The sequence below is a fragment of the Castor canadensis genome, chromosome 3 (assembly GCF_047511655.1).
Source record: "Castor canadensis chromosome 3, mCasCan1.hap1v2, whole genome shotgun sequence".
Taxonomy (NCBI): Eukaryota; Metazoa; Chordata; class Mammalia; order Rodentia; family Castoridae; genus Castor; species Castor canadensis.
The window spans coordinates 161,073,093-161,096,363 of NC_133388.1; the positions used below are offsets into that span (position 1 = coordinate 161,073,093).

General features: G+C 40.7%; 1 protein-coding gene across 5 annotated transcripts in view; it reads left to right on the forward strand.

Annotated features, from left to right (window-relative positions):
- Positions 1 to 23,271, forward strand: part of Spag1 (sperm associated antigen 1) — a 53,217-nt gene that overhangs the window by 23,686 nt on the left and 6,260 nt on the right. For all 5 annotated transcript variants that reach the window (XM_074068929.1, XM_074068931.1, XM_074068930.1 and 2 more), the window contains 7 exons: positions 163 to 322; positions 7,337 to 7,672; positions 7,895 to 7,994; positions 12,181 to 12,333; positions 17,241 to 17,407; positions 18,804 to 18,936; positions 20,961 to 21,087. In XM_074068929.1, coding sequence (XP_073925030.1) covers positions 163 to 322; positions 7,337 to 7,672; positions 7,895 to 7,994; positions 12,181 to 12,333; positions 17,241 to 17,407; positions 18,804 to 18,936; positions 20,961 to 21,087 — 1,176 coding nt within the window. The remainder of the gene's footprint in view (positions 1 to 162; positions 323 to 7,336; positions 7,673 to 7,894; positions 7,995 to 12,180; positions 12,334 to 17,240; positions 17,408 to 18,803; positions 18,937 to 20,960; positions 21,088 to 23,271) is intronic.

Genomic DNA, 23,271 nt, shown 5'->3' on the forward strand with positions numbered 1-23,271 from the left:
ATTTTCTAATTTTTTGCCGGGTATTAAAGGGGGTTGAGGGGAGAGGGAGGTGGCGGGGTGGGTGGTAAGGGAAGGGGTGGGGGGAGGAGGGAGAAATGACCCAAACATTGTATGCACATATGAATAAAAAATTTTTTCATTAATATGGTGATTACATTGTAGAAGACCTTGTCAGAGGTTGAAAGAGATCTGAAAAATTCTGCATCTGCATCGAAGACGAAAACCAATGGGAAAAGGATGATTATTGAAGAGGTAGAAAACTCAGAAGATGAAGACAGAAAGGAAAGTGAAAGCAAACATGAGGATGGCAGTACAGATAAGGGTAAAACATCTTTTCTGTTTGGTTATGCTGTGAAAAACTACCTCTACGTAACAAGCTAACTCAAATTTGTTTCCTTCCTTCCTTCCTTCCTTCCTTCCTTCCTTCCTTCCTTCCTTCCTTCCTCCCTCCCTCCTTCCCTTCCTCATTCCTTTCTGTTTCTTTGAGACAGGGTCTCACTATGCCTGGAACTCCATGTGTGGCCCAGGTTGACCTCGAACTCAGGATCCTCCTGTCTCCGCTTCCCCTGTGCTCATCTTCTAAAATTTTCTACTTGTAGGGAGATTAATGTAATCTCTACAATCCATTTTTCCCTCTTACTCTGGGTACGTTTTCTAGCACTAATTATTTCTGATTATTCCTTTTAATGTAATTGGCCATTTCTGTGTGACACCAAATCTTTGCAGCTAACCTTAAATTATCTTTGTTTGTTTTTTGTTTATTTATTTATTTATACTGGGATTTGCCTTGGTAGGTAGGTGCTCTTACTGCTTGAACCACTCCACCAGCCCTTATCTATGTACTTTTAAAGTTCAGTGAACTTTACATTTCATATTTCTTTAAGCTTTATTTTCTTATGCAACTGTTTGGCTACTCTAGTTTGCCTTTACATATAGGGATTTTTTTTTTCTTTTTCTTTTTTTTTGGTAGTACAGGGATGGAACTCAGGGCTTCATACCTTTGAGGCAGGTGTTCTACCACTTGAGCCATACCTCCCCTGAATATAGTTTTAAAATCAGTTTATTAAAGGCATATTTATTTTTCATGGTCTGTGCTTCTCCCATTTCCCTTTTTATTCAGTTACATTGGTTGTATAAATCACTTAACAATGGCATACATTTGATGACTATTTTACCTCAAGTCTTTTTGTTAGCTTACTAAAATTTACATATCTACTCATGGTAAAATAACAAGCAGTTTTCCTGTGTACACTCCAGTAACATATAGTAACTATAATAACAGGATGGCAAACATGAAGCAGTAAAAAATGTGCTGGTAATTTGATTGCAATCACATTGAATTTGTAGATCAATTTGAGGGCAGGAAAAAAGCTGGGCATGGTTCAGTCTTGTTTTATCCATTCTTACTAACCCTTTTTTTTTTGTGTGTGGCACTAGGTTTTGAACTCAGGACCTTGCACTTGCTAGACAAATGCTCTAACACTTGAGCCATACCCCAGACCTTTATTTGTTTATTTTGATGGCACTGGGGTTTGAACTCAGGGCTTCACACTGCCCCAGGCCTTTTTTGCTTTAGTTATTTTTCTGCTTGGGCTGACCTGGACCATGATTCTCCTATTTACCCTTCCTGTGTAAGAGAATCATAGGATCATAGGATCATACCCTGCACTACCACACCCAGCTTATTGGCTAAGATGAGTCTTGCTAATTTTTTGCCTGGGCTGGCCTCGATCATGATCCTTCTGAGTTCCTCCTCCTGAGTAGCTGAGATTATAGGCATGAGCCACCCCAATTGGCTACTAATTTTTTTATAGTTGGTATGTTTACCCATCTACACAAAAGAATCAATATGCTTTATTTAGTTATTGTTTGGTTTCCTGTTCTTTTTCCCTCGGTTTTTTATCCACTAGTTGCATTTTACTATATTTTTGGACTATTTGAATATTGTTCAGTTTTTAATTTGTTATGTGAATTTTTTTTTAAACTACATGTGTAATCTTGGTGGTATACTTGGGTTTGAACTCAGGGTCTTGTGCTTGCTAGGCAGGAGTTCTACTACTTAAGTCCATACTCCCAGTCCTCTTTAGGGTTTTAAATATTCTGTTTAGAATGAATAGCTTAATAGCTTCACGTGTAGTGGAAACACCTTGTTACTGTGTCAGTCTCGTTACCCTCTCCTTGATGTTGTTATCATATGTATGACATCTATATACATTGAAAACCTTATCAAACAATATGATTTTTACTTTTGACCTTTTTATTTACTTTAAAGAAATAAGAAATTTAAGAGGAGAAAAAGTCTATTTTTCTTACTTAGATATTTATCATTTTTGTTGCACTTTGTTCATTCTTGATTTTTTAAATTTCCCTAAGGTATTACTTCGTTTACATAGGATTTCCTTTAAAGAAGGTCTATTAGAAATGAATTCTCTTAGATTTCCTTCATCAAGGCTATCTTTAGTTTACTTTCATTTCTGAAGGGTATTTTTGCTGGATATAAAACTAGGTAATCAGTTCTGGGTTTGACACTGGGAAAAACAGGGTGGCCTGTTACTTCATCTTCACTCGCACTTCCCTTCTTGTCAGTTTTTGTGTGTGTAAATGTGGGGTGGCCAGCACACTTGAAGAACTACGTATGTTTTTATGTGCATTATTTAATCCTTGAGGAAGGTGTAACTACCCATGTGTTTATAACTAAACAATGGAAACTTAGATTATTTGCCACATTTGCCCAAGTTGTAAGTCACTTGCCTAGCACACGTGACATGACCCAGCATGGTTGGGGATATGACCTCAGCTCTGTTTCACTTCACAGTCTATATCCTATAAGTGATTGCTAGATGGAAACTAAGAGAGTATAGGTTCTATAAAACCAGGCTAAACATTACCAGGCTACATTTTCACCTCAATAGATACCATTCGGTATTTATCCATTCTTATACTCACTGATATACCGAGAACTCTTACAGAAACTGCACCTTTGTTGAGGATTAAGTAAGTTAAAGACCAATGCAACTGATTATTTTTGAATAGAAAAGGCTTCCTCCAAAATAGAGATAAGCAGGAAAGGGCTAATCTTTTTGTTGGGGAACCGGGTATGGAGGGGAGAGCTGCGAATCAAACCCAGGTCCTCACATGTGGTAGGCAGTGCTCACTGCTGAACTGTGTACTACTTCTGTGGTTAGAAATGTGGATCAAGAGGTTGTGCATACTATCACTTCACAGATGAACAGATGCTTCTCCCTGAGGTTGCTGATTATCCCTGAGGTGGATCCATAGAGAAGCAACCTTCCCACTTAGATCAACCCTCTCTTATCCTGTCATTCTCTGCCCTCCCATGATTATTTGCAGATCAGGGCATATATAAAATATATAAAATTCAGAAAAAAAAATGACTTGATAGAAAGAATACAAATCTTAAGACCAGAGATTTCCTTTTATCAGGAAAGTGAATCAAGGTGAAGTGCAATAAATAGCTGGAAACTCAGAAGTAACCCTTCACTCTAAAACGAAATGAAATCAACTGAACTAGCTTGTGCTCATGACTACCAAGTTACCTGTTGGATGGTATGTGAAGAGAAGCCCCAGAGTCTTGGATGTGAGAGAAGCAATCCAAGTCACTTTTAGAAAAATAATGTTATAGTCCAGAGGGAAGTTATCAATTTAGAATCTTTGTGTTTTGTTCCCCATCCCACCACATTCAAGAAAGAATTCTTAGTCATGACTGGGTATGCTCTAGGGAGTCCGGCTGATCATGGGAAATGTAGCAATTCGAGCTTTGTAACCTTGGCAGATAGTGCTGCTGCTTTGAAAACTCCACTGGGGATGGCCAGGTCTAGTTGACCATAGCCCATTATCCATGGTTATGGTAAAATAGGAAAAATGGCAAAGGGCTATTAGCCTTATAATATGAACAGTTTTTACAAAATGATAAGGAAAAGATGAAGAGCCATTACAAAACTGGGCAAAGCATATGAGGCAAATCACTAATGAAGAAATATAAATGATTAATAAAATTTTTACTATTAACCCATGGATCCATGGGTTATGTCATGTTTAACAGCTGAAAATTACTGAGTACCTTCTCTGTGGCTTAGATAAGACAATTGGTAGGCTTTCTTTACCTACCTTTCAAAGGACTGATATTAAGAAACACCTGCGTACTTGCCTGGATGATTAGATCTAGGGATTTGAGTTTGTGGGCTTACTCTTAGAAGCTCCCCATCTGTTTGTGTTTTTCCTTCATCAACAAGATCATGTAGAAATGGCTGTCATAACAACTGTAGATGTCAGAGACTTGTACTTAATCCATCTACCTCCTTAACAGAGTCTGTGAGAAGCATTCAGAGGAAAGTTAGCAGCTAGCTTCCCTTGTAGTACCATTGCTTATTTTCCACTTAAAAGTGAAAAATTATAAGAAAAGTAAACAGTCACAAACAGACGAGTAACACAAAAATATTTCTCTTGCCCTAGAATTGGCAGGATCAGGAGTGAGGAAGGCCAGGATATCTAAGAGTTAAAGCAATGTACAAAATCATAAAGAGAAAGGTAAATAATTCTGACTATGCAAACCCACATACCTTAGACACCATTAAAAAAAAAAAAGGCAAGTGGTAAAATGGGAAAAATGGCAAAGGGCTATTAGCCTTATAATATGAACAGTTTTTACAAAATGATAAGGAAAAGATGAAGCGCCATTACAAAACTGGGCAAAGCGTATGAATAGGCAAATCACTACTGAAGAAATATAAATGATTAATAAAATTTTTATTGCTAACAAAAATGAAAACTAAATGTAGATTTTTTTCTCCTATCAAGTTGGCCAAGATAAAAAAAAAAAGTTCCTTACTGTCAAGAGGGAGGTGAAAAAATTTTCAATATTGAGATATAATTCATCTTTTTATTTTTTATTTTTAAAACTTATTTATTTATTTACTTGCAGTACTGGGGTTTAAGCTTAACCCATCTTTTTTAAATTTAGTGAATTTTAATATATTCACAAGGCTGTACAGTCATCACCACTATCTAAGTCCAGGACATTTTTATCATTCCCCCAAAGAAACCCACACCCTTTAGCAGTAACTCTTCATTCTTCCCTTTCCCTGGTGCTCCAGCAATTACTAATCTACTTTCATCTCTGGATTTGTCTGTTCTGTATGTTTCACATAAATGGAATCATATGAAATATAGCTTATTATATCTGTCTTCTTTCCCTTAGCATAATGTTTTCAATATTACTCCATGTTGCAACATGTATCACTACTTTATGTACAAATATTCCATTGTATGGATACCACATTTCCTTTAGTCATCAGGTGATGGACCTTTGGATTGTTTCTTCTTCTTTTTGACCATGATAAGTAACGTCGTTATGAACATTTATATACAATTTTTTGTGTAAATAGATATTTTAAATATTCTTGGGCATATACTTGGACACAGAATTACTGAGTTGCATGGTAATTATATGTTTGACTTTTTTTTTTGGCAATACTGGGGTTTGAGCTTGGTCTCACACTTGCTATGCAGGTACTCTACTACTTGAGCAATGCCCTTAGTCTTTTTTTTTTTTGCTTTAATCAGATAGGGTCTCATGTTTTTACCCCAGGTCTGGGGACATGGGATCTCAGGTCTTTCCCTCACCCGACTCTAACAGATCCTCTGGATGTCTGACTCCCCAGTAGCTGGGACCCAGCTATGTTTAACTTCTTGAGGAACTGCAGGCTCCAAAGTGGCTATACCATTTTGTATTAGGGTTCCAGTTTCTCTAAATTCTTGCCAATACTTGTTATTGTCTGCCCTTTTGATTGTGGCCATCCTACAGGGTGTGAAGCAGTAGCTCCCTATGGTTTTCTTTTGTACTTCCCTAATGACTGTGTTGGCCATCATTTTACATGCTTATTGATCTTTTTGCTATTGTTTGTTTATTCTTTTTCTTTCCTTTTTCTCTCTCTTTCTCTCTCACTCTCCTTTTCTTTTGGGGGCTGGGGGTAGGGTCTTGCTTTATTATAGTCCAGGCAGCCTCAACTCTAGATTCTCCTGCCTCAGTCTCCCTGCTGACAAATGGCTTTTCAGATCATGTGGTTTTTTTTCCCTTTGTTCTGTTAATATGTCTTGTTAGTATTGAGTGACTTTCTAATGTTGAATTACCTTTGCATTCCTGCCTTTGCATATTTGGTCACAGTATATAATCTTTTTCACATGCTGTTGGATCACGCTTGCTAATTTTTTTTTGCATCCATAAGTATCCAAGCCACACTATTGGCCATTCCTTCCTTTGACATTTACTATTGTTATCGTCCCCAAATACTCTTGGTTTCTAGAGCAAATACATCTTCCTGGTTTTTCCCCCATTTCTAGGCATTCTTCCATCTACAATGGAGATTCTTTCCTCTGCTCATTCTTTAGGAGTATTTCTCAGGAGCCCTTTGGAAGCTCTGGCAATCCCATTTACACCCTATCTTCAATGCTGGTAACTTCCCAAAACAGTCTCTGGAAAAGGCCACTCCTTTGATCGATCTATAAAGCCACCTCCTAAGCAGCCTTTCTGCCTTGTCCCATAGGTAGGTCAATATCATGTAAGACTCCCAGGTCCCTGGTAACTTCTGGAGACTAAATTGTTCAGGGACATTTCAGTCTTTAGTTCAAATTCCAACTAAGTTAGTGACTTTCTTCCTGTACTTGAGCTAATTCCTAGCTTCTATCTGTGTGTCTCTTGCCTCACTTGTAAAGTGGAATGACACTACTTGGTATGAGGATTAGTGGTAACGTAGCTAAAGGTTTTGTGGGTAATAGCTTTGGTCCGACCTGAGAGGATGCTGTAGGAGGGGTTGGAAAACAATACTAAGTTGTCTGTTGTTTCTGCTGACAAACACTTGTGTCAACCTATTTTGTGCCACTTTTCCAAATTCACTTTGAGAGGAATTAAAAATCAGATTGACTTTAGTTTTCTTTCAAATTCAAAGGACTGTTTTGTTTTGTTTTGCTGGTGGTACGGCTACTGGGGTAGAACTTAGGGTCTTGTGCTTGCTAGGCGTGGCTCTTCCATTTGACATGCTGCCAGCCCGTTCGTTAAGGTGAGGAAAGAACACCCCAGCCTTGGGTGCAGTCATTGGTCCTTCTCCTAAGGTGTCAACGCCAGGTTGTATGCGCAGGCGTGGGCTGCGGAGGGAGTCCCTTCTGCATTGGGAGTGGAGCCCGAGCTGCCTGTGCAGCTCCGTCTGCCCCGGGCGGGAGGCACAGGCTCCTCCCGCGGGGCGGTGCCGCTCTGCGCCCAGTGTCCCGCGCCAGGGTCCGGGTGATGCAAACCCTGACTTCCCGCATCCGCTTCCCACAGCAGCCCCAGCCATGGGCAACATCCAGAAGAAGCTGATGAGCAAGAGTGGTCGGAGTGACGGCGGCCGGTTGCTGGCCAGGGCCCGGGTGCCAAGGCTCGGTGCGGACCAGCGGGGCGGGTCGCCGGCCACCTCCGCGGCGGGCGGCGGTGCCAACGGGCAGCCTGACGGCGGGCGGGGCGCCGGGGATCCCGGGGACCCCAATACCGCGGCCGAGGCCAGCACCGCGCCCAGCCCCGCCGGCCTCAAGAGCCAGGGCAACGAGCTGTTTCGGAGCGGGCAGTTCTCGGAGGCGGCCCGCGCCTACTCGGCGGCCATCGCGCAGCTGGAGCCAGCAGGTAAGGTACCTGCAGCAGGGCCGCGCTTCCCGCGCTCCTTCCCGGCGGCGACAGCAACCTGACCTGGGAGCGTGCAGGCGGCGCGTTGCAGGGTCCCTGCGTGGTCTGGACGCTCCGCGGCTTTGCGCCATGAGCCACAGGGTCTGCGGTGCCACCCAGCCGCATCTCTCGCAGACTGCTGCTGCTGTTGGATTTTAACTGTTCAATTAAATGTGATTCTAGGAAGCGAAAGTGCAGATGATCTAAGTGTATTATATTCAAATAGAGCAGCGTGTCACCTAAAAGAAGGAAACTGCAGTGGCTGCATTCAAGATTGTCACAGGTAAATAGCACTCTTTCAGATTTGTCAACTTTATAAATACAATGTTCAATACCCTGTAGTTTCTACACAAGGGTCTAATTTCTGAAGACAGTTGTGAGGTATGTTAATTGATTAATACATAAAAATCACAAACTCTCTATTGTCACACAAAAGCAGTTAGAGAAAATGGTGCAGACTTTTTTCATTTCCACTGCCCCCACCCTAATTCATGCTTTTTTCCTGTCCCTCTAGACTACTAGTTCTAGGTCATGGTAGCATCAGAATAACTTCTCTGGAACTATTGTTTGGCTTGGTTATTCACATTGGGCCTTTAATGACTCAGTATTGTGTTCCAGATAGTTGTAAACTTCTTTGGCACCACCTTGCCACCCCCAAACAAGTTTTCTGCTCCCACTCTTTCTGCTCGACCACTTCTTTCTACTCCCACCCTGCTCTCTAAGCCTCTGCCCACCTGTCCTTATGCCTCCCCAACCCCTGCAGAGCTGCATCTCCTTTCTTGTCTGCTCTCCAGGCTCCCTGGTCATGTGAAGGGTGGTAACACTTGCTCCAATATTGGTCACACCTGTAGGTCTTCATGTCACTCACTGCCGTTAAACTCCTTGAGGTCAGGAACCATGTCTTACACAAGTTAGCTCTTATGAAGTGTAATAGTCATGATGGCATGAGGAAGTTACTCCCAGGATGGATGAATGTATGTACTTGAATAAAACCTTGTTTCTTTAGCCATTAAGTAATGAGCCTGCCTCAGAAGCCCTTTGGCAGGAAGTTACTATTGGTGCATCTGAAAAAATAAGAAGTCCTGTTCTGGTGTGACTAACAGAGTCTTGGTTTACTCCTGTTGTTTCATGTAATTACTATTATTATCACACCTTTTCACACACAGAAGTCCTAGTTTGGACAATAAATTACATGGATTCTCTGTTTACAGGGTGAGCAATTTATTTCTTTCATTGTTATTATCAGTTTACTTGGTATGGGTAAAGCTTCCCTAGTATCTGCGCCTACAGTTTACAAAGAAGGACTTGAGGTCCTTGGATTTTTGCCAGAGTGACATATCCAAATTTAACATAATATTTATATTTTGCCTTGATCCCATCCACAGTCATGCAGGCTCACTTGAGCAATTTGTTATATTTTAGGACTTTATGAGTTGGTTGATGTCAAGTTGGTAGCTTGACCCCTGCCATGGTTTGAATACTAACCCATGAACACTGGCAGATGCCACAGATCTGGGTGCTTACCCTTTTCCTTTTCCCAGAGAGCCTTTTATTATACCTTTACCACTGTCTGAAATTGACTAGACCATGTGAGTTTGTTAGATACAGGTGTGTTGTGATTTGCACCCAGCACCATTTCAGCTCAAGTGTCTGTTCTAATACATTACCCTTCAGGCTGGTTTTAGGCCCTTCTCCTACAGAGAGTGAGTAAGCTCTGGATTCTTTAGAGTTTGAGACCCCTAGACCAGCATGGTGCCGTACACTTGTAATCCCAGTACTCAGGAGGCTGAGGCAGGACGATTGTGAATTCAGGTCCAGCCTGAGCCACATAGTGAGTTTGTGGCCAGCCTGGGTCCAGTCTCAAAACAAACAAACAAACAAACACCCAAACTCGAGACCCCTGAAATTAGGATTGCTGTCAAACAGTGGACACTTGTCCTGAAGTGAGATTGTTTAAGGAAACAAACACAGGCTAAAATTCACTATTTCAGTGTAAACCATGAGGAAATCAAAGATGGGATTCTAGCCCACTCAGGGAGGCTAGAGTGGGTCTGGTCTTGGGGTAGAGCAGGAGATAGCCTACTTGGGAGAGAGGTAGGTGTCAGTTTAGGAAGGTTGTCCTTAGGTAAGAGCCATATTCTAGGCCAAGGAATCCGGCTCTGCTGGTCAGTGCTGACCTCCATACAGATCGACCTACTTAGATGTTTTCCTTGATAGCTGGCCTATGAGACCCAGAGGAAGGGCATGGAGGTGATGCCCAGAGTGGGTGGTGCTTTTATTCCAAAGCTGCGATTCTCAAACTTGTTTTAATGGCAGAGAAACCACGATTTGCCTTTGTGAAAGTGTTGAAATATAGCTGTATTTAAGTTTGTATACACTAGGAATAATTTATTATCAGACAGTATGACTATCCTTTTACTCCAAGAAAATTGCATACATTTTAAAGGAAGCTTCTATTTTAGTTTTTCAGTTAGTATCTTTGCTCTTTGAACAGCTCCATGAGCTCTCATATCTAGACAAGTGGTACCATGAGTCAAATATTGTAAAAGACAAAACCTAAAATAAGTGGAAAGGGGGAAACTTCACGCTGTGAAAATAATTTTTTATGGATCTTGGGGAAAAACTGCCATTTGACTTTAAGTCTACACTTTGAGGAGCACTAGTATTTCCAACAGGTATGTTTGGAGAACTACCATTGGGAGTGATGGAGATGTTTGAGGCATGACAGGGGCTCTGGGCTTGGTCCCTCCCCACACCACAGCATCTCCAGGCTTCTGTAGTAGGCCTCCAGATAAAACATGAAGAGAGGTTATGATGCTTAAGCAAAAATTTGAGCACCATTGTTCTAGAAATTATTTTTAATTTTCATAATTATTAGTTTAAAAAACCTTCACTTTTCCCAATTTTCATAGAAAGTTCTCTGCTTTTGCTTATCCTTGCTACTTTCTGATGGACTTGAAAGTAGGAGACTCTTTGGATGCTAACTGTGCTAACTTGAATAGATAGTCTCTTTTATAAGTTCTGGTTTAAAAGTTTTCTGGGCTTGTTTTATTACTGGGTGCTTTTTATTTTTAAACTTACTAGAATTTCAGTTCTAGCAAGTGCAGTGCCCTCAGTTCAAACCCCAGGATCACACACACAAAAAGAATAGAATTTCAATTCATAAGCTTATATTCATTTTCAAGATTGTAGTTATAGGAAAAAATAAACCTTTGCATTTACTATGCTAGGAAGTAATAAAAATTAAATGTCCCATTTATCAATTTTAGATCCCAAGGTTGACTCACGACCATCTTGATTGGATAAATGACACTTTGAACATTAGAAGTCTGCATGAAATAGAGGTCGTCACATAGTTGTGAGAGGGACACTTGTGCAGCCTTTTTCGCATAGTCAGTCTGCCCTCAGCGGATCACCACGCTAAGTTTAAGGCAGTGATGCATTGACACAGCCAGATGCCCAAGGGCCTGTTGTATAGTGCTTAAGTATTTTTACTTGATTTTAATTTTATTTTTAAATGGCTTTTACTGATTACAAAAGTAACACATACACTTTATCAGAAACTTAAAAAAAATAGCACAGCACAAAGATGAGCATTAAGACCATCTACAATTCTAACATGCCTGTAATCCTAGCTATTTGGAGGCCATAGGTAGGAGGATCACTATGCAAAGCCAGGGCAAAACTGTGAGACCCTATCTGAAAAATAACTGAAGAAAAAAAAAGGAGGGGGGGAGCGGGGAGGAGGGCTAGAGATGTGGCTTGATTGGTAGAGTATCTGCCTCAAAAGCATGAGGCCCCAAGTTCCAACCCTAGTACCACCAAAAATGAAACAAAACAAAGAAATAGTTATCTTCAAACAAAACCAAAGAACACAGCCTTCAACTACATCGTTAGTGATATCAGAAGCACTTTTGTAGACGAAAAAGTGTGAGATTAAAAAAATGCAAGATAAGAAATCAGCATATGTATAGTTGATTTCCTTCTGGTCTGTTTTGATATCTTTTTTACTAGTAAATCATAATGAACTACAGAAAGTTCTAGCTGATTTTTAAAATGCTATGCAAGTTTTTGTGGTTCTGTACTAAGGTACCTTATTAGATAGGAGGAAATAAACATTTCCTTTTCATCTATTACATGAATTTGTTGCATGAATCTATAACATGAAACCTTGCCTTGGGCCTGGGGCCATGCCGGGCTCTTTTAGGGCTCTGGGCAGTCTGAGGCATGCTGCCAGGGACTTACATCTTGGAAATGCCAGAGTGCTTCGGTACTGGGTTCAAAGAAAGGAGCCACAAAATTGATTGCTCTATACCTTGGGTTTGCCCCTGATGCGTTGCCAGATCCCTAAGATGACATATTTGAGAGTCTAGTAATGCAGTGTATACTCAGCTATACATTGCATAAATTAAGTATAAATTAAGAGTAGTTTTCAAGATGAACAGTATGTAACATTCTTATCTTCTTAGGGCTCTGGAACTTCAACCATTCTCAGTGAAACCTCTTCTGCGAAGAGCCATGGCCTATGAAACTTTGGAGCAGTTCGGGAAAGCTTACGTGGATTATAAAACAGCGCTGCAAAGAGACTGTGGAATCCAGCTCGCGAACAACAGTATTAACAGGTACTCTAATCTGAGGCACGAGCCAGTCTAGCTGTTTTGTGATAGAATCAAGTTTTCCCTTCCCCTCTTCAAGAATGGCATCAAAAAGTCCAGATGTGTTCTCAGCTGTTCGCCCTATTAAATCAAATGCCCCTCTTTATAACTTAGTTTCAAACTTTCCCTTCATACATTTTGAGTTGTCCTCTAGCACCTTTATATTTGTTTCTTAGTCCATTTATTATTGTGCAATGAATATTTTTTTTAACACAGAGTATAGCTCACACATGCTGCTTAAATATCTATGATGTTAGCAAGGTGTTTTCATGGATGTCATAAATCAGTACTAAGGATAGGACAAGATCAAAGATGTAGTGAGAGCTGCCCTGCTGAGTCTTCTCACAGGGTCTGCATGTCTCGTTGGTATGATGTGTGTCAGTGGGAACATAACTGCTGCATCTACTCAGAAGGGTGGATGTCTTCATATACTTGTTTTGTATGATCTTGTAAATTATACTCACCTATGAGGAATATTATTTTATAGTTACAAAATAGCAAAGAGTTTGGATCTAATTTATATTACAATTGACTTACCTCCTAAGTGAGAATGGGAAGAATTTCTAGGCTTCAGGACTGGGGCCTGTAGCTCAGTGGTAGCACATGTGTGCAAGACCCTGAGTTTGATTCCCCAGCCACTATACACACACACATACACACACACACACACACACACACACACACACACACACAGACAAGAATTCCAGACTTCATTGATTACTTTCAGGTGAAATTTGAAAATTATGAGTTACATGACATGTCTACTTACATATAATATTTTCTGATTGAATTTGTCTAATTATAACTTATCAAGTATTTATGTGCTATGCTGTACCCTGTGCTGGTCTAATGTGCCATGTCCCATTTCTCCTGGAAAAGGCAAAAGGGAAAGAAATGACATGGTCTCTGTCCTTCAGCAAACCAGAATATGTTTAGGGTGAAAGCTTAGTGTAAGGCAGAGTGTCCCCAGGCCATACAGTTGGTCAGACAGTGACTTGGGTTGCAGAGAGGTGAGGCCTGGCGGGGCCATACCTATGAGGAGAGAGTGTCTGAAGGTCTTTGAAGGGTGCTGGTGGAGCACCAGGAGACTTTGACCGGAGCTGTAGAAGTGAAAATGGCACGATTCACATTAACTCATTTTAAAATCATGCCCTGTCTTAGTGTGGTCACAGCTGTGTCACAGAGCTGACAGCTATTCCCTGAAACTTCCATTTGGTGATCACATGGAACCTGTCTGACCCCAGCTTGACAAGAAGATAGGGATGTATGTAGGTTGAACATCCCTAATTCTGAAAATCTGAAATCCAAAATGCTGCAAACTTTGAAACTTTTTGTGTGCCTAAAATACCCCATGAGTGACAAGCCGCTCTGACCACATGTGATGGGTTGTAGTGAAAATGCAGGTGTGCTAAAAATACTGCATTAGATTACCTTCAGGGTATGTGTGTAGGTGTATATGAAACAAACGAATTTCAGGTTTCTCTTGAGTCTCATTCCCAAGATACCACATTATAATATATGCAAATATTCTAAAAGCCGAAAAAAGCTTCCAAATTCAAAACACTTCTGGTCCCAAGTGTTTTGTAAGGGATCTCATCTGTATTGATTGGTTGTGGCAAAGCAGGATAGACTGAAGGTCAGCATCTGCAGCCTCCTTGATGGGGAACTGATTAAGTCAGGAGTCCTGCCCAGTGCTGCACAGCCCCACTGCCTGCCACCTGCTGCTTTGTATGTGCCTAAAGGCCCTGTCCCCATTTGGTCTAGTTTATTCTACCTCATTTTTTTGTCAAGGACTTGTTCCTATGGGAAATGCCTTTCCCTGCTCACCAGTTCTCCTTACCCTTTTTCAGTGCCCACAGCACCACACCCTTTCCTCACCTATTGTTTTTACATTCTCTGCATCTCTACATTTTTTATGAAATTCTTTTCCTATCATTGCACTGGGAGCTCCTTGAGGTCAGGAACTGGGGCATAGCCAACTCTGTAGCTGCAGTACCTTGTACAGCCAACTGCATTGGCTGAGTGAGTTCTCCCGTAGAGAAAGCTTAGTGTGCTCTTTTGCTTTGGGGCTTTACTTTTAACTTGCCCATCCTCTGGCGAGCATTTAGAGAAGAAGTAGGATCTCCTCACAGTCAGAGATTCTTGGGAAACATCAAGTGGGAAAACAGCTGAGACAGCTGGCAGCCAGGAGGTGCCTGATCAAAGATATTTCAAACCAAGTGGAAGGCTGAATGGTTTGTAGTAACAGTATGGTTTGAAGGGAGAGGTGTGTCTGAGAGACTATGATTAATTTCTCAACTTTAAAAAAATTGGTATAAAATTCATGTAACATAAAATTAACTACCTGAAAGTGTGCAGTTCAGTGGCATTTAGTAAATTCAGTGTCGTGAAACAATCCCTTTCTATTCCAGCATATTTTCATCACCCCAAAAGGGAGCCCTGTACCCACTGAACAGTCACTCCCATTCTCCTTCCCCACCTCCCCACACATCCACCGGTCTTCTTTGTCTTCCTGTGGCTTCATCTGTCCTAGATGTTTCCTATAAATAGAATCACATACAGTGTAACTTTCTGTGTTTGATTCTTTCATGGTTCATCTGTGGTGTATCATGCGCTAGTACTTGATTTTTTTATAGTTGAATAGTATCCTCTTACATGTGTGTCATATCACATCTTGTTTGACCATTCATCATTTGACGGGCATCTTGGTTATGTCCTCCCTTTGGGTACTGTGAACATTCATGAATTCGTTTTTATTTGTATGCCTGTTTTCGGTTCCTTTTGGTATAAACATAGTAGGAGTGGAATTGCTGGATCATATGGTAATTCTGTGTTTAACTTTTTGAGGTTTGTGTTATATCTTCCTAGGTATTCAAGAAAATTCTTCCTTATCAACTGACTTTTAAGACTCAGTCATTTTTTTAAATTTTATTTTTAAATTAGCATACATTAATTATACAAGGGGAATTATCATTGATAATTCCATACATGTGTATGTATACTTTGAACAAGTTCACCCCCTCCATTATATATCCATTGTTCCTTTTCTCTCTTCCCCTCTTTGTGGGTTTCATTATGCTTATATATATATATATATATATATATATATACACACACACACATATCCATACATATATACACACATATATATACGTAGTATACTTTGATTAAGACTCAGTCAGTTTTTAATTGAATGGTTCTTGTTGATACATTGTTTTATAAGAAAGACCAGGAGACTTTGTCTGGTTTTGCTGTATATTTATATAAAATATCAAGTTTTAAAATTTCACTGTTCTTTGTAAATTCCATATTTATACTTGCTTTTCTAATTCATTATGGAAAATTTGGCAGCAAAAGCTTTTTTTTTTTTTTTAAACATCTGTGGTTACTTTGTTTCTGTCTTCCATTAACCATATTCCTGTCTTCCTCTCCAGGACTCTTACTATGTTACATTTCCCTGCATAAGCTTACTTACTCCCTGCAATGCACCATCTCCTTTCAGCTGCTTCTTCTTTCCTCCCTACTGGTAATACAAATTTTGCTTAAAAATTCTTTTTTCAAAATCTTGTGGGTGTTTATGCATTAATTTTAAAGTTTATCTTTTTGCACCAAAACAATGAAGTTTAGTTACCATAGCCAAAGATTGCTGTTGAAATTTCAGTTTAATAAACTGTAGGAAAAGTATGTATATTTTAGTTGTCAATATGTAAATGTAAATTTTTTTCACACAAACAGTACATGAGCTTGCAAACTTTCCTAACTTGAATGCATTCTATTAATTACAGTTAACCTTCTTGGTCTTGGGAAATGCCTTTTAACCAGATTCATCCCAAGGACATAATTCGATTTTGTTTTTAAATCTAAGTGTGAAATTTTATGTTTAAAATAATAAGAAGATGAAAATTGAGATGTTAATCTGAATTGTTCTACGGTCATTAGTATAAGGGCCCTTGCAGTGTACTCTACTAGTTTTTCATGTTTACTCATATGAAAAGAAAATAAGTGAACAGTTTTAGAAGTGAAAAAGTACAAAACAAGACTGTCTTATGGCTCAGGCATGGCTCAAATGGCAGAGTACCTGCCTAGCAAGCCTGAGGCGCTGAGTTCAAACTCTAGTACCATGAAAAAAAAAAAAAGTCTGCCTTAGCCACATGTAAATGTTGTTTTAAGAAGCCCTGTTCTGGTTGGTAGAGTGGCTCAAGAAGTGGACTCCTGCCTCTAGCGAGTGTGAAGCACTGAGTTCAAACCTCAGTATTGCACATAGCAGCTAAGCTAGCCCTCACCTAGTTTTAGCACTAGTTTTATACATTCACCTTCAGTCACCATGCAGTTTGTGCACAGAAATTCCAAAGTACTTCTGATTATCCCCAAGAGTAATGCTTTATCAATTTACCAATTGAATTAAACATTATGAAGGATATTTCTTTTAGGGGCCTCAGTTTCATATTTCACTTTTGTAAGAATTAAAATTTTCTTGTATATATGTTGAGATTTTTAACAAATTAAAAAGTCTTAATTTTTTACTTTTGATTAGAAAATGGTCTAGCTGGGTGTGGTGGTACACACCTGTAATACCATCTATGTGGGGGGCTGAGGCAGGAGGATCACAAGTTCAAGGGTAATCTGGGCAACATAGAGAAACCCCATGTCAAAACAAAAAAAGAAAGGAAAAGAAAGTGGTTATGTCATTATGGCAACTTTTCAAAGTCATTTTAAAGACGTTTTAGTTTATGGAAGAAAATACCTCAAGATTGTATGTTTTCTCCAAAGAAGCACACTTAGGAATAGCACTTGCCATCTTACCCTCGATCTGACCTGCAGTGACATAGAAAGCAAATTCCATGATCAATGGGGAAAACTCATTTTCTCTCTAGAATAACAAGAATATTGATGGAACTAGATGGACCAAATTGGCGGGAGAAGCTGCCACCCATTCCTGCTGTGCCCTCTTCCCAGCCATTGCGAACTTGGTGTCCTGCAACAGAGATGACGCCAGGCCACACAGGAGATCCCAGTGGCCGTAGCCTACCGAGCATCTCAGGTGCGGGGAACCTACACTCATTTCCTCTGAGGGTCATCTTGAGCTGTGTGTGTTTCCCAGGTAACTCAGGTACAAGGGCCTGAACTCTGGCATCACACCTGGGTTTAAGTCCCTGCTCCCCCTTTTTTAACTAGCTGGTCTTAAGAACTTACTTTATTCCTCTCACACCTTAGTGTATAGGAAGGGGGAGAAATATGAGTATCTCATGAGGTGGTTCACAGGAATAGATGGAGCTACCATATACAACGTACTTGATACATGTGCTGCCTGTGTAGGCCTCTTAATAAACATCAAGTTAGCTTTATTATTGAGAAGAACAAGACTGTATGCGACAAACCTAAAAGAATAAGGTCGATAAAATGATAAGACATAAATATATATAGCAGGAAATTTGGGGTGGGGGATAGATATCCATGCTGGCTTTAAGAGGTTTGCTTGATATTATTCATAAAATAGTTATAATAACACTGAAGATAGTTATATCTTCCCTCCATAGATTGATTTTGCAATATCTACAGTTTAAAGTGTTCCTTGTACTGTTGTCCAAGTGCTGTCTGAGGCAGTGTGCATTGAGTCACAGAAAATACTATGGGCTTGTTAGATCATGTGAGCATCCAGGCTTGAGACTCTGCTCTTGTCACATGGTACCTGGTGTCCTTGTATGACCTGATTCACTCCATCTCTCAGGTAGTTCTTACCTCTGTTAGTATCTCAGACTCTTGAGAGAAAAGAAGACATGGCATTATGGATAACATGGCAGAATTACTTGTATTTTCTGTTCTAATTTGAAAATAATAGTTTCATAATTATATAATTATTTTTACTTATAGCCAGCTTATTTTTTAAATTTTTATAAAGATTTTTTCTGTTTGGACTTGTTCTGCATGGTACGTGATCAAGTTAATTTGCAATAACAAAAGATTTACTCATAGCTGTACTTAAGATTTTGTAGAGGCCAGGTCTGGTGGTACATGCCTCTAAACCCAGCTCCCTGGGAGACAGAATTTGGGAGGATTGAGGTTTGAGGCCAGCATGTGCAAAAAGTAAGACTACGTCTCAATCGTTAAGATATTTAAAGTAAAATAGAGGCACGATTCTCAACCAATAATCCAGGCATGGTGGTGCACCTGTCATCTCCACTATGCGGAAAACATAAGTAGGTGAACTGCTGTCCAAGACCAGCCACTGGCAAAAACATGAGACTCTATCTGAAAAATAACCAATGGCAAAAAAGGAATGGGGGTGTTGTTCAAGTGGTAGAGGGCCTGCAAGTAAGCAAGTGCAAGGCCGTGATTTCAAACCCCCAGTGCTGCAAAAAGAAAAAAGAAAAGAAAAAGATTTTGTAGAGTTGCCCACATGAGTCTTTCTTTCTTTCTTTCTCTCTCTGGTCCCATAGGTGAACAAATGTTTAAAGCCCTTAAGGAAGAAGGAAATCAATACGTAAAGGACAGAAACTATAAAGATGCTCTTGGTAAATATAGTGAGTGCTTAAAGAGTAACAACAAGGAGTGTGCCGTGTATACAAACAGGCAAGTTTTTTGTAACTTTATGTTTCATATAAATAATTTTAATTACTTAAAAATTAATAGATTCTAACAAACTAAATTAAGCTAATTTACTTTATTAATTAATAAGTTTAATTAGTGCCAGAGTTTTACATCGTGGATTTAGGGAGTCCATGTGGCCAGTAGTCCTGAGTGAGCATTTCTGAAAGAGCTGTGGCCACTGGAGTTGTAGAGGGAGTGGGAACATGAAGTCTGGGATGGATGGGGGTTTGATGTCCATGTCACCAGCTTTCATGAGCTATGCTTGCTGTGTGGGCTGATGCTACACTGATTCTGCACTTCCTGGCTACCTGGAAGCACTCTGGGCCTGGGTGCTATCTAGTGTGGAAGGAGTGGGAACAAATGGCCTTTCAAAATAGTGTCTTGTGGGGGCAGTGTGCCTTTTAATCTAAAGTGCTGAGGGGAAGGACCAGCATCTTTTATAGTGTACAGTATGAATAAGCAGATTGTTCTGGAATGATGCTCTGGTACCATCTTTACCATTTTAGAGGTGAAAGACACCTCAAAATGTGATTTGGATATTTTTAGGGGGTGAGTAGAGTTTATGTGACAGGAGGAATAAAGGATAAGTTCCAGACATTTTCCAGCTATTTCAGATAAGTTCTTGACTTAGCTTCTCACCATGTTTTTTGTACATGTTTTCCTCTATTAGCAACCTTTTTCCCAAAAGCATTGTCATTAAATTTAGCAGATGTTTTTCTGCCTTTCTTCAGTCTCTGCTATGCTGGACATCACTGGCCACTCAGCTTTCCATGTAGCTCCTTCCCTCATGGCTGCAGTGGCAGGCAGCTCATTCTCTGCTTCTCCTTCTCTCCCTCTGCAGGCTCATTTCAGGTTCAGAAGGTCTAGAGTCCTTATTCGTTCTGTATGCTGTTGAAGCTGTCTCATCTCCTCCCTCATCTGGCTCCATTGTGTCTCCTGTATCTCTGTTTTCTTTTTTTTTTTTTCTTTTATTATTCATATGTGCATACAAGGCTTGGGTCATTTCTCCCCCCTGCCCCCACCCCCTCCCTTACCACCACTCCGCCCCCTCCCTCTCCACCCCCACGCCCTCGATACCCAGCAGAATCTCTGTTTTCTTAACTCTAGACCTGAAGATGAGGTATCTTCAGTGCCAGGGCTGTTAATCACCCCCGGCTTCCCTCTTCTAGGCCGTCAGCAAGCTTGGAAAGGCCCACTTTCTAAATACTCCTTAAGAGTCATCTGCCTGTCTCCTTGCCACCACTCTGCATCATCTCCTTCAAACTGTCGGCAGTCCCATCATGGTACCTGTGCATATTCCTATTCCCTCCCGTCTCAGTGAGCTCCACGTCGTTAGAGGGAGTGTTCTCTGTGTCACCTCTGTTAAAAACCCTTCACAGGCCTCTGTTAGACTCAGGATAAAACCAGTCCTCTTCGCTGTGTTGTAAAGTCCCTTCGTCTTCTGTCCTACTTTCCCTTCCAGCCTCATCCCTACACTCCAGGCATGCAGAGCCTTAGTTCATCAAGTGCACCGTGTTCTCCCATTGTAGGTCTGTGGATGTGTTGTGCCCTATTCCTCCCTCCCTCCCCCTTAACCCTCTGAGCCTAGTGCCTTGGCAACAGTTCATTTGCACTTGATACTCCTTGTTTCAACTTTAGTGACATTATCTTCCAAGAGGTCTTGCCTGAATGCTTTGCCTCTTGCTTCTGTCCCACAGGATCTGTTGTGGCTTTCAGAGCACTTTGTACAGGTTTGATTGTGTGTGTGTTGGCTTATTTTAATTCTCTGTCTCCACCAGATTGCATCCTCCTTGAGGGGTGGGGCTGTGTTCTCTTTGCAGTTCTATCCCCAGTGCTGGAATGCCATCCACTGTAAGAGAGTGTCATAACTGGAGTCGTGTTAAGTTCCAGTTGAAATGGCTGTGGAATTGAAATAGACTTGCTGAGCTGTTTCTGATTTTCACTAGCTAACTACAGATATGCTATCTTTACTGTTCCTAATACTGTGTTCCCTTGTATTATGCCAGAGCTCTCTGTTACTTGAAATTAGGACAATTTGAAGAGGCAAAGCAGGACTGTGACCAGGCACTTCAGATAGACAATGGGAATGTGAAAGCATGCTATAGACGAGCACTCGCTCATAAAGGACTCAAGGTGAGGACACCTAATTTTTCCTATGTAAATTTCAGCTGTGAACAAATCAAGTGGTGCCATGAACATAAATCTTGGGATCATGGAACGGGAGTGAGAGTATCTGGGATTAATCTCAATGCTGTACTAACCTGTCCTAAAACTTTGAAATAGACTTCTGATTTTATCCCTCTCTAAAAATATGGAGCAGGTAATTTCTAAAGTTCCTTCAGCTCAAAAATTGTGATTTGTTTTTTAGTTTTCTAAGGAATATTAATTACAGTAGGTTCGTTGTAAGGCATAAGGTTTATTACTGCATTACTGAAAGCCACTAGCAATGCCACTGGCTCCTCCAGCAAGGTTTGGGGTTGGGGGTGGGTGGGGGAGAGCCTCTGAGTGGAAGATTGGGCAGCCATGGAAATTGGTGGAGACAAAGACATACCAGAGATTGGGAAGCTTGTAGTGACCTGCTCCTTAAGCTGGCTGATGGTCAGTGTGAAACTACAGAAGGCATTCTTCCCTAAGAAAGCCCCAACATTGTTTTAGAAGAAAGAGGGTGTTGTATGTCATACTTCTCCTTATGAAGATTCTTTTGCATGGAAATCTCAGCAACAAGTGTTCATGTATGTAGAAAGTAGTATCACCAGGAAAACTCAGAAAACATTGGAAGATGCACTTCTTGAAACTTTTTTTTTTTTTTTTTTTTCAGTCTGGGGCTTGAACTCAGGATCTTCATCTTGAGCCACTCCATCAGCCCTTTTTGTGTTAGGTATTTTCAAGATAGAATCTTGCAAACTATTTTGCCTGGGCTGGCTTCAAACTGCGATCCTCCTATCTCTGCCTCCTAAGTAGCTAGAATTACAGGTGTGAGCCACCTGTACTTAGTCTGAAACACATTTTTAAAAAAGCAGTTTTATTAAGGTCTAGTTCACACATTGACTGTTTTTTTTTTTTTTGGCAGTTCTGGGTTTGAACTCAGGGTGTCTTGCTTGCTAGGCAGGCACTCTACCACTTGAGCTACATCCCAAGCTCCAGGTCATTGACTTTTGATAAGTGTTTTTCCCTCCTGTAGCCACCAACCCAGTCAAGATAAAGAACATTTCCATCTCTCTAGAAAGTTCTCTGTGCCCCTTTGCCATCTACCTCTCTCTGTGCCTGTCCTAGTAACTGTTCATCTAATTTCTATCACTATCCTTTTGTTTCTTTTTGGCAGTACTGTAAGTACTCCACTCTGGGTTCTTTTACTCAGAACAATGTGAGATTCATCCATACTATATCAAGAATTCTTTTTATCACTGAGTTGTATGAATACCACTGTTTGTTTATATATTCACCAGTCGATAATAGGTTGTTTCCAGCTTGGAACTGTTACGAACAGTTTCTATGACAGTTTTGTACACATTTTTAGGGCTTATTTATGAACTGTACAGTTGGAAGCCAGAAGCCTGTGAGAGTGAGGATGGAGGGAGATAGCCAGATCAAGGGGGGCCTGGGAAGCCATGCTGAGGAGGCTGAACTTGATCCTTGAGGTGATGGGAACCACCAAGGGTGTGGGGGGGTGGCCTGATGGTCAGATTTGGGGATACCATGGAAGGTATATCAGAGGGGCATCTGTCCTGTAGTAGGAAGGTAAGTGAGAGGCCACCAAGTAGAGAAGCAGTTACCTGGAGGAAGGTAATGGCAGAGGGAAGAGAGAAAGGAATATTAGTTTTCTTGGCTGCCGTAGCTAACTGCCACAGACTGGGTAGCTTACAAAAGGGAAATTTCTTTTCTCATAGTTCTAGCAGCTAGACGTCTGAGATCAAGGCAGGGTTGGTTTCTCTGTGTCCTCTGTCTTTGGTGTGTAGATGACCATCTTCTCCTGCATGTCACAGTCTTGCCACTGTGTGTGCATCCGCCTATAAGAACACCAGTCATAGTGGAATAGAGCCCATTCTAAGGAACTAATTTTAAATTGATAACCTCTCTCAAGACAAGTATGATACGTTCTGAGGCATTGTGGGATCAACACTTGGATTTGGGAGTGGGAGAGACAGATTCAGACCATAAAGAAGGTAAGGAATTAATTCAAGATTGTTTGGTGATAAAGTTGGCAGAACATAGCAGCAAAATGTCTGGGACTAGGAGAGAGCTTCCTCCAGGCCTCTGGGGTGGCAGAAGGGTGCATGGTGATATTGGAGGGTACAAAGCAGTGGGGACAGGCATCAG